A 12,473-nucleotide genomic window follows, 5' to 3' on the forward strand; every position below is an offset into this window, starting at 1 on the left:
GTAGCCCACCATGCTCCTCTCTCCATGGACTTTTTTTAGGCAAGAATACTGGAATGGGTTGCCATTTTCTACTCCAGGGGATCTTCCAAACACAGGAATTGAACCCACATCTCTTGAATAAATCTAAAACATTTTACTCTTAGAACAGAATTCCTTACTCATATATGGCTCAGATATTGATGTGCCATATTTTAGATACTATATTACTTGGGTATACTCAGTGTATGTGTTTCTCATCAGTCATGTGATAAATACTAACATAAATTCATATGACTAATTTTGCTAGCAAAAGATACAAAGTACCTATTTTTTAACATGATCATATCTTATAATTCCAATGATTTTAAATAGAATTTTATATATTTGCATGACTAAAGAATTAATTGAGAAGTTTCTAAACATTTGTTGGATTGGATTTTTTGTACACACTAATTTAAGAGCATAATAAAAATATGTAATTGGGTTTATTAATGGAGAACCCTATGTGTCACAGTCCCAGTGTATAAATACAATCATACTTTATTTAAATTTTTTGGTTTTATCATAGTAAAATACTAGAGCCATGGAACCAACCAATATAATCTTTATATGTCTATAAGAATGTTTTGAAATACAGTTATGTTTAGGATTCATTTGATATTCTTCATCTATAAGTATTTTAACTAAATAGCAGCTAATGGGATGATAATTTTTACCTAGATATGGAAGTTAAAACAATTGTCACTTTATTAAATTCAGCAAAAAGAGGCTGATTATTTTCTATATAATTAGAACTTACAGAATAGATAATATGTGCATAAACATAGCAATTTCATTTTTATTATTTTCTGCAATACATTATGGTGAAATTTTGCCCAATATTACTTTTTCATTATCATACTTAACTTTTTTTTTCTTATACTGCTATGAATAATATTAGAATGAATAAGTTAGCAACAAATGATTCTATATCTAATTTATAATCCTGTAATTATGTATATCTTCCCTGACAATCATCATAAGACATCTAAGTTAAGCAATATTACCTTAAAATTAGTACTAATATTGCTTTAAAATTAGTACTAATAACCAATCCTATAAACATATTATGTAATATTTTAAACTTTTATCAATAGGAAGCAACTGTGCTTAGTTTGAATCTTTGTATATGGATTGAATTAAAATGGCCTGTTTTTATCCTTTTTCCTTTTTTATGTCTGATATATAAGTAAATCTTATATATATATATATATATGTAAGTATATATATATATATATATGTAAGTCTTATCACTCCTTCTAACTTATGTTCAGCAATTCATCTTTCTGATTGCTTCATTCCAACTTGAATTGAGAGGGCCTCATTATGTCATGTTAATTTAAATTCATAACATCCTTCGAATGCCTGATTCACACCATATCTGAATGAAAACTGGGCAAGTTATATATTTCACAGCAAGACTACCTCATCAGATCATCATCAGTTCAGTTCAGTCACTCAGTCATGTCCGACTCTTTGCCACCACATGAATCACAGCACACCAGGCCTCCCTGTCCATCACCAGGTGCCAGAGTCTATCCAAACCCATTTCCATTGAGTCGGTGATACCATCCAACCATCTCATCTTCTATTGTCCCCTTCTCCTCTTGCCCTCCATCTTTCCCAGCATCAGGGTTTTTGCAGATGAGTCAGCTTTTTGCATCAGATGGCCAAAGTATTGGAGTTTCAGCTTCAACATCAATCTTTCCAATGAACACCCAGGACTGATCTCCTTTAGAATGGACTGGTTAGATCTCCTTGCAGTCCAAGGGACTCTCAAGAGTCTTCTCCAACACTGCAGTTCAAAAGCATCAATTCTTTGGCGCTTAGCTTTCTTCACAGTCCAACTCTCACATCCATACATGACCACTGGAAAAACCATAGCCTTGACTAGACAGACCTTTGTTAACTAAGTAATGTCTCTGCTTTTTAATATGCTATCTAGGTCGGTCATAACTTTCCTTCCAAGGAGTAAGCGTCTTTTAATGTCATGGCTGCAAAGACCATCTGCAGTGATTTTGGAGCCCCCCAAAATAAAGTCAGCCACTGTTTCCCCATCTATTTGCCATGAAGTGATGGGACTAGATGCCATGATCTTAGTTTTCTGAATATTGAGCTTTAAGCCAACTTTTTCACTCTCCTCTTTCACTTTCATCAAGAGGCTATTTAGTTCTTCATTTTCTGCCATAAGGGTGGTGTCATCTGAATATCTGAGTTTATTGATATTTCTCTTGGCAATCTTGATTCCAGCTTGTGCTTCTTCCAGCCCAGTGTTTCTCACGATATACTCAGCATATAAGTTAAATAAGCAAGGTGACAATATACAGCCTTAATGTACTCCTTTTCCTATTTGGAACCAGTCTATTGTTCCATGTCCAGTTCTAACTATTGCTTCCTAACCTGCATACAGGTTTCTCAGGAGCCAGGTCATAATAGTACTCCCCAAAACCTATAAGAGTGAATTACGTTAGTTTCCCAGAGTGCCATGAAATATATGACACACTCACACAAGGCAAAGGGATCATGGTTTTCAGGTCACCATTCTGGAGTCCAGTGCCTATTGTTCAATTAAGAGAGTCTGAAAAGTTATTTCACATCACCACACCTATTCCCTCCGCTGTGAAATTGGGGCTAGTAATATTCATCTCAAAAAGAAGTGGCAAGTAACAAATGCATGAATGTGCTTGATTAAAGAGTTACTGTAAATCTCAAGCTTTTTGTATGCTGGCAAATGTAATTTGCACACAAATAATTTATTTGGCTCAGCTGTAAGGAATCCACCTACCAATGGAAGAGACATGGGTTCAATCCCAGGGTCAAGAAGACCCCTTAGAGAAGGAAATGGCAACCTACTCCAGTAATCTTGCCTGGGAAATCCCATGAACAGAGGAGCCTTGCAGGCTGCAGTCCATGGGGTTGCAAAAGAGTCAGAAATGACTTAGCAACTAAATGACAATAGCTATTTATTTGGCCTACTGTAAAAAGAAATGTAAATCTGCTTTTTTCCTATTTCTACTCTCAATCCAAAGAATTTCTGTGCTTTTCTGTGTGTCAGCTTTTTCTGTGTTGTAGGTTTATCTCAAAAGATTCAGTCTATCTAGAATAAAGTGTGACCAACCCATGCCAAAACAAATGACTAATGATAATAATGAGGATAGCAACAGTAATTAATAGTATATCTTGTGAATTTGTATGATACTTTACAGAGTTTTAATACAGTTTTATAAACAAATTAACTTTAATGAGGTTGTAAAATAATTTGGCTTCCATGTTATATATGTAAAGACTGAAACTGCACAATATTTCTTTGAGAGTTCTACCGGATATTTGTTATTGTCACCTGCTTTTTAATTCAAATGCTTTATTTGAAAATTGTCTATTGTTGATATAGAAAAATTTTATTGCCTAAAGTTTCTGATAAAAAATGTTGAAAGTTTTTTCAAATACTGAAGCCTTAATTCTATTATAAGATAATGGCATTTTTTCCTGTGAATATTAGTAGATTCGATTGCATTTGACTATATTTTATAATCTTTTCTCATCCTTTATTGTGAGTTTTAAGAATATCTTTGATATCAGAGATATTGAAAATCATTTTTAAATGTATACTTGAATTAAAATGAAATTAAAGAATAAACTGAATGTAAAACACATCAGAACATTCAATTATTTTATTTTGCTTTTATCATCAAAAGTAGAGTAAATTTAGTTATGACAACTTTGATATAATTGTAAAAGTTTTCTTACTGGTATATATTGATCAATAATCTTTAATATATTAATTCAATTTTAACTCACAGTGACTGAAATCATAAAAGATAAATAAGAGGATAGACTTTAATCTGCAGCTTTAGAAATGTAGATAGTTTTTAAACAATCTGTAATATATCTGATACAGAAATAATATTCTAGAGGTTGTCTACCTTTTTATTTCTAAAGATCTTAATTTATGAAAAGCATTTGATACAGGAAAAGTAATAAAATATAACCTATTGAAAATACTGTAAAGCATTGTTTTCTATAGAACAATGATGACAATAACTGCAATATTATTTATGTAGCATGGTTTGGTTTACATACCTCTTCAAACACATGTCTCATCATTTAGAAGCCTTTCTTGATTCTTCTTTGGTTACCCTTAAATACGATATTTGGGACTCATGACAGCATCTAACGTTTATAATATATGTGGCTTGCTGCCAAGGTCCAGCCCCGGTGGATCCAGGGAATTCGAAGCGGGGACGGCATTGGCGAGGAAAGACTTATTTATTTATTAATATAAGATTAGATTTGGAAGAAATAGTGTAGTAGGAAAATTTGGTGGAGAAAAGAGGCTGAATAACTTAGTATATGTGGAAAGCCAATAAAGTTCCAGACAAGGAACTTGCACCATCTACGTTAGGCTACCGGCATCCGTTTCAATGTCGGAGAGTGCCCCGCCTTGGGCTCTCTCTCTTACGGATCTTAGAAGCCAGGACAAGTAAGTAAACATGGTGAGCCTCCCCGCTCCAGATGGGAATTCAGCCAGAAAAAGAAAAGAACGACATGGGGAAGCCCAGCATCAGTGCAAGACTCCAAAAACTATTTTTTAAAATCAGCTTATATACCCCAAGTTGTACATAATGGAATATGCAGAGTTATGCAGGGGCAGCGGTCCTGACCCTCATTGAGACAAGGCTTTCTTTTTGCATACCCTCCCATATACAAAAGGTCTCAGGTGGTTTACATTATCTTCTGGCCAAGAGGCTTGTTAACATTTTTATGGCTCTCTTCCTGGATTATTGTCTATCAACCAGAAAACTCCTTTTCCCCAGAAGTGTTTTTTCTTTACTCTGCATCACCCTCAAAGTACTAAATAAAGTTGCATTTCTGTAGAACAAAGGTGCAGTGGGTTATAACAAAGAAAGTACTTAACTCAAAGATCTAATGTTGCTAATACCAGGTCTACTACCTGTTTTTCTATATACCAACTATATCTAAAAATAGAGGATATGAACATTTGGCAGCAAGTACTGGCTCAACAAATGAAACCTTTAATCAGTCCTATTCTAATGATTTTGACTCCTCGGAAGCCCCTACATTCCTAGGATGTTTTAAGCTTCCTGTGCCTCCCGCAGTCAGGAGGCCTCAAACAATCACATGTGCAGCTGTACGAGTCCTGCAGGCAGGCTAAAAAGCCATCAGAGGGGTTTTTGAATTGAAACACTCGTATTATGCCCAGGAGATTTTTTTTATCTAAAAGCTCCAATTTTTTCCAGAAAAAGGTGGTGGGGGACAGTCCCCTGTTAATGACAGAAGAGTAGGTGGAAAGCCTAACACAGTAAAGCAGGCAGATTCTGGTCTTGGGGGGTGGATGCTCAGGAATTTCCAGGGGGAATCCTTGAAGCCAATCACGTCCTTGCGTTTTGTCAGGCTTCCTTCCACATGACCTTGTCATGGGTGGGATTCCTCATGCTGGCTCCTGGCAGCTTGCTTCAGTTTTCCTATGTATACATTAATAATTAGTATTTTTGTTAATTAAATAGTATATGATATGCAGAATGATCAGTTCACATGTTTAGATAGTAAGGTGGGTGGATGTACATAATATGCATATATTTTAATATCTGAGCTATGCAATTATAACCATGTGAAATTATTTTTGATTCAAGACAGTTTTCTTAGAGACAAACACTGTCATAATTGCAAATTTTAACCTTTATGCCCTACTCATAAATAACTAGTAATTTGGTTTGCTGGTATCAAACATTGATTGTTTAAACAATATACATTTGAAATTGTCCACTTGTATCTGAAAATTATAAAAATAGCACAGATTCAAAATTAATTTCATTACTATAAAGCTGTAGTAATTAGGAAATAGGTTGATAATAGGAAATAAAACAATAGGCCAAGAAACAAACCATTATATTTATATATAGGGAGAGTGAAAAAGTTGGCTTAAAGCTCAACATTCAGAAAACTAAGATCATGGCATCTGGTCCCATCACTTCATGGCAAATAAATGGGCAAACAGTGGAAACAGTGGCAGACTTTTATTTTTCTGGGCTCCAAAATCACTGCAGATGGTGACTGCAGCCATGAAATTAAAAGATGCTTACTCCTTGGAAGGAAAGTTATGACCAACCTAGATAGTATATTCAAAAGCAGAGACATTACTTTGCCAACAAAGGTCTGTCTAGTCAAGGCTATGGTTTTTCCAGTGGTCATGTATGGATGTGAGAGTTGGACTGTGAAGAAAGCTGAGCGCCAAAGAATTGATGCTTTTGAACTGTGGTGTTGGAGAAGACTCTTGAGAGTCCCTTGGACTGCAAGGAGATCCAACCAGTCTATCCTAAAGAGATAAGTCCTGGGTGTTCATTGGAAGGACTGATGCTAAAGCTGAAACTCCAATACTTTGGCCACCTCATACGAAGAGTTGTCTCATTGGAAAAGACCCTGATGCTGGGAGGGTTGGAGGCAGTAGGAGAAGGGGATGACAGAGGATGAGATGGCTGGATAGCATCATGGACTCGATGGACATGAGTTTGAGTGAACTTCTGGAGTTGGTGATGGACAGGGAGGCCTGGTGTGCTGCAATTCATTGGGTTGCAAAGAGTTGGACATGACTGAGCAACTGAACTGAACTGAATATAATATATATAATATTTATTTCAATCTTATAATTACTTGAGATTAACAATAGTATTTTATTTATAGAATATTTAAATATAATCTTGTTTTCATCATGTATATTTTCATTTTTCATTATTTCTGCTTTGAATTCATTCCTGATAATAGCTGATTTTTCTGTAATGATCTGGATATAACTGAGTTTATATAGCTGCTCATTGTATAAAATCCTAACACAGATTTAGGATTTTATCTTTTCAAGGTGTGATGTTAAAATTGTATTTCTTAACTGCGAAAAAATAGTTATGTCTTTTAAGACAACTTTCTCAAAGGGTTTTTGTATGTAATAGGAAAGTACTGCTGATTTTAAAAAATGTTAATACACTAAAATACTTGCACCACCTATTTTCTATGTATGTTGGTGACAGCCACATTTATGTTAATGTTATTATACAATTGTTTGATAATCATTCTTAGACCTAAATCTATGCAAGAGAATTTTATAGTATGTTGACCATCAGAATTAGCTATTATTCTAATAAACTGCCTGATGAACATGGAATATTGGCCTTTATTACTCTTTCACTGACAATACAAAATATATTTTTAAGTTTAAGACATTCACTAATAAATCTGTTTTAATTTAGGTAATAAATAAAAACCTCATTATGCCTGACAAATGGTAGCCTCAAGTAAACTCAACCATTTTTAGTATAAATCAAAATGAGTTCTGCCCTAAGTGCTCCTTATCCAGCTAGTATCCTAGCAAGGATTCAGAGGTATAGGTCATACCAGGAAATGAAACATATCATTAAGAAAATAATTTAAAAAGTAATAATAAAGAAATAAAGAAACAGAGAGAGAAAAAATCTAGCTTGAGATATATTTCTGAGAAGAGTAAGATGAGAACATAAAGCAAACGACAGCGAGAATTTCTCATACTGTGTGCTTAGCAATACTCTTTTGGGTAGGAGAAGTCATATATATATATTTTAATAGGAATGTTTACTTATTGATAAATTATTGACTCTAAAAAGATTTTGAGTAAAATTTGCTAGAATGAGGCTACTCTGAAATTGAGTGTCTTTTTCAGAGCCAAAATCATTTTCATTATATGTGTATTTACCCATGAGTAAATCTAGGTAGTTTGAGCATTCTTTGGCATTGCCTTTCTTTGGGATTGGAATGAAAACTGACCTTTTCCAGTCCTGTGGCCACTGCTGAGTTCTCCAAATTTGCTGGCATATTGAGTGCAGCACTTTCACAGCATCATCTTTCAGGATTTGAAAGAGCTCAACTGGAATTCCATCACCTCCATGAGATTTGTTCAAACTACCACACTACTGAGCAACTGAACTGAACTGAAATCTAGGTACCCCAGATCTGTTTAGCCCAAAGCCACAAAAGATGCCTAATTTGTTTTTCAACTTCATTAGTAATGTCTGATCTTTCTCTTTGGTAATCTTCAGTTCAGTTCAGTTGCTCAGTTGTGTCTGACTCTTTGCGACCCCATGAATCGCAGCACACCAGGTCTCCCTGTCCATCACCAACTCCCAGAGTTCACTCAGACTCACGTCCATCAAGTCAGTGATGCCATCCAGCCATCTCATCCTCTGCCGTCCCCTTCTCCTCCTGCTCCCAATCCCTCCCAGCATCAGAGTCTTTTCCAATAAGTCAACTCTTAGATGCTGACATTTGTGAATAGGAATCTGCAACATTAATGTCATTATTTGGCTGATCATGAGGAATATAAGAGTACATTCTTAAAAGTAGTCTTACTTATGGGATTATGTATTTTATACTAATTTATATAAATTAAATTCTTAGATTTTGATATTTAAATATTAATATTTTACTGAGTTTATTTTTTAGGTGTAGCTAAAAGTGTTTCAAAAACATATGTTCACTGCCTATAAAAGTGATATGATAATCAGTGAATATATTTTACTACTGCCTAATAAAGTTCTGTGGTTCTATTTTCTTAATTATTATTATTCATTTATATAATGAGAGTATTTTCCTACCAAATAGTCCTGTCTTCACATTGACAATATCCTATGGGCCAGTTAATGTTGCTTAAGCTGTGTTTTAACTTCTAACTCAATATTGTGCTGTGCTCAGTTTAATATTCAATTATTTACTATGAATAAACTGAATGAATTTTTTAATGTCTAGCTTTTTAAAGTATACTATAGACATTACCTTAGTAAACCTAAAACCCTGAATTACCCAAAACCTTGCTTAAATCTTTGTAATTAGAAAGTATTTATCAGATAAATTTTGTATTTATGTCAATAATTACTTAACTACATAGACACTTATTATTTTTTCTTTTCCTTTGACTTTAGGTGCAATAACAGAACCCAGTGTGCAGTGGTGGCAGGTCCTGATGTTTTTCCAGACCCTTGTCCAGGAACCTATAAATACCTTGAAGTGCAGTATGAATGTGTTCCTTACAGTATGTATATTCTTATACTTCTTTTAAAAAAGGAAAGATATTAAGCATTGATTTGCATGCATTGACAACATATTCTCTATAAAACATAAAAATAATCACATAAATTATATTAAAAACTGGATAATTTTGATTTTTCAAGGTCATACATTATCTTCACACTTAGACTAATTAGATGTTGCCTGCATGATCTTGCAGCATTTAATTTTGACTATATCTTTCTATATATCAATCAGTACTTATTCTAAAACTCTTTTCTTAATGCAAGAATATAAAATATTTAGGAAAAAGGATGAATGAATGATATGTCAGTACTATATCCCTCTAGTTCCAACAAGCAGCAGTAAAAGTGAATAATATGCTTGTATATAGGATAGCATAGAAATTGATGCATTTTCAGTTTGATAGAAACAATTAAATCTAAGCTTCCTCTGCTGCCAACATATTGAGAATTAAAAATATTCATTCAGAGGGAACAGGCTGGGTAGAAAATGCAAGAATTACATGAACTAAAGCACTCTTTAGAATGCATCTTTTATACTCTCAAGAAGTTAGTCTTTACAAACCTTATGTCAGAAAAAATATATACCAAGAACTTATTTTTTTCCTTCAGGAATAATAAAAAGTCATACATTCAAAAATGAAATATTTTTGTTCCTTTTTTCTAATTCAAACTTAGAATCACCATCTCAAAAGAAAAAATTTTGATCTAACTAGTTAATTATTCATGGAATACCTTAGTGAAGAGCACTTAGGAAATCCTGTATTCTCATACTAAATATGCAGCTCATCCTAGAGGTAGAAAACTCCTGGGATCAAAAACAAATCCCAGGTTCCAATATCCTTTGACATCTCAGAAGAAACGAACTGTCTGGGGATCAGCAAGTATACTGTGCTGAGAGATATTTCTGGGCTTCACTCATTTCTGTTTATTTAAAAAGCAGTGCATTGCTTATGAGCTGTAAGTGTGTATACTCTGATAATAGAGAGAAATTTGGCCAGCAAGAAATGGATTTAAATGTAAAAGTAATAGTGAAAGCAATCAGGAGAAAATTCCATTGTTTATTTATTTAAGATGTGGTTGATTAGAAATATATCTAGTGAAGTTTTATAGGCTAACTTTATTATACAGAAGCATAAGTGTATAAGTGAAAGTGAAGTCGCTCAGTTGTGTCCGACTCTTTGCGACCCTGTGGACTATAGCCCACCAGGCTCCTCCATCCATGGGATTCTCCAGGCAAAAATACTGGAGTGGGTTGCCATTTCCTTCTCCAGGGGATCTTCCCAACCCAGGGTTTGAACCCAGGTCTCCTGCAATGCAGGCAGACGCTTTAACCTCTGAGCCACCAGGGAAGCCCATAAGTGTATAGGTTTTATTGAAATCCCAGTTGAGGTTCCCTTCTTATATTGTTATCTCCAGAGACTGACCATTGTATAAAAATATAAAGCTAAATGACCATTTATTGTTCATCAGTGTTATTTTAAAGAACTAAAATTTGTAGTCTATTTTAGAACTGTGACAATTATACTTGGATTGCATAATAATAATATCTATGTGAAAAATGTAGAATTGCTACTTCCGAAGGCATTTTTTAAAAGTATGAATTAACGTGTGCTTCAGTTTTAAAGACAGTTTTAAGAAACTTACATTCATATTTTTGAAACATAAAAGCTGAAGAAGGCTTGTTTAATATTGGTTTTTTATACAATTTTTAAAAATTAAAGAATTTCACAGCTGTTTATTCAATTTTATATGCTTTTTCCAAATTTCTTTGAAGATAACTACTCCAAAATCCTGTGCCAAACTCATTCTGAAAAAATAATTTTCTTAAATCATTTTGATATAAATGAGAACTTGCTCCCACACATTTGTATAACAGGATTGTGATTTATCACAGATTTCCTCTCTCTCTTATAAATTTTTAGAGTTGGGCAATTTGATTCCTGAATATCCTGTATTTACAGGTTTCTGATAATCCTAAAAATGTACTGATTACTTTACAAGTATGTCCATACTATATTAGAATATTTATCTGATTATTTCATTAAATAACAATTATAAACACAGGTGTAGCCACTATCCAGGTTATACATGGTTTAATTTATATGATATAGTATGATTATGTTTATTTAAAGTATTTTCAGTCTGTTTCATTTAAAAGTATAATGAATAACTAGAAATTCATTTAGTAAGTTTAACTTGAATTTAAAAGAAAAGAATCCAAAAAAAGTTGAAAACCATAAAATAAAATAGAGTGACTAGTTTGAAAGGTAGGGTAGTTTACTAGAAAAATGCCCAGGTAGCAGGGTCCTGGTTAACTTAACAAAAATCTGGATCTTTTAGCTTAGGTAAGCTGTTAAAATTTTCTGAGTCTCACCTTACCAACTTGCCCTCATCTATAGTACAGTCATCCCATTTTATCTGTGGTTTCATTTTCCATGATTTCAGTTACCCGTTGTCAACCTCACTCTGAAATTATTCAATGGAAAACTCTAGAAATAAACAATCTATAAGTGTTAAATAATATGCCATTCTAGGTAGCTGGATGAAATCTGCTGTCCTACCATAGACATGAATCATCCTCTTGTCTTTACTGCATTCACTACCCTCTTGTTAGTGTCTTAGTAGTCATCTGGGTCATCACTTCAGCTGTCTAGTGATGATAGCTATCATGCCATCATAGTACTTGTGCTCGAGTAACCGATATTTTACTTAGTAAAGGGCCCCAAAGTGCACGAGGAGTGATGCTGGAAATATGGATTTTTTTTTATTATGACTAATTAATAAATTAAATGTTATCATAGATATGTATAGGAAGAAAAACAGTATATTTGGGGTTTGTGCTATTTGAAGTTTTAGGGATCCACTGAGGGTCTTAGAATATATTCCCCTTAGAATGATCTTAGCATGGGTAAGTCAGTGGGAAACTATTACAAGTCCTGATTTAGGTGATGATAAGCTCCTTTACTTTTCTCCAGAATAAAAAAAGCACTGTTTGTTGTTGTTTTCCCAAAAGTGAAAATATTCACTTATAAAAAGAGCTGACATTTATTAAAATTTACTACATGTCATTTACTACATTGGTTATAGGACTCTGTGGGTGACCTCATGGACTACATAGTCCATGGAATTCTCCAGGCCAGAATACAGGAGTGGGTAGCCTTTCCCTTCTCCAGGGGATCTTCCCAACCCAGCGATTGAACCCAGGTCTCCCACATTGCAGGCAGATGCTTTACTAGCTGAGCCACAAGGGAAGGCCAAGAATATTGGAGTGGGTAGCCTATCCCTTTTCCAGAGGATCTTCCTGACCCAGAAATCAAACCGGGGTCTCCTGCATTGCAGATGGAATCCTTACCAACTGAGCTATTAGGGAAGCCCTTTATGTTT

At 34.2% G+C, this 12,473-nt stretch overlaps 1 protein-coding gene across 24 annotated transcripts in view; it reads left to right on the forward strand.

Annotated features, from left to right (window-relative positions):
* ADGRL3 (adhesion G protein-coupled receptor L3) overlaps positions 1–12,473 on the forward strand; it is a 941,652-nt gene that overhangs the window by 540,390 nt on the left and 388,789 nt on the right. For all 24 annotated transcript variants that reach the window (XM_060417626.1, XM_060417634.1, XM_060417623.1 and 21 more), the window contains one exon: positions 8,979–9,088. In XM_060417626.1, the coding sequence (XP_060273609.1) occupies positions 8,979–9,088 (110 nt within the window). The remainder of the gene's footprint in view (positions 1–8,978; positions 9,089–12,473) is intronic.

Source organism: Ovis aries, chromosome 6, assembly GCF_016772045.2.
Source record: "Ovis aries strain OAR_USU_Benz2616 breed Rambouillet chromosome 6, ARS-UI_Ramb_v3.0, whole genome shotgun sequence".
Classification (NCBI taxonomy): domain Eukaryota; kingdom Metazoa; phylum Chordata; class Mammalia; order Artiodactyla; family Bovidae; genus Ovis; species Ovis aries.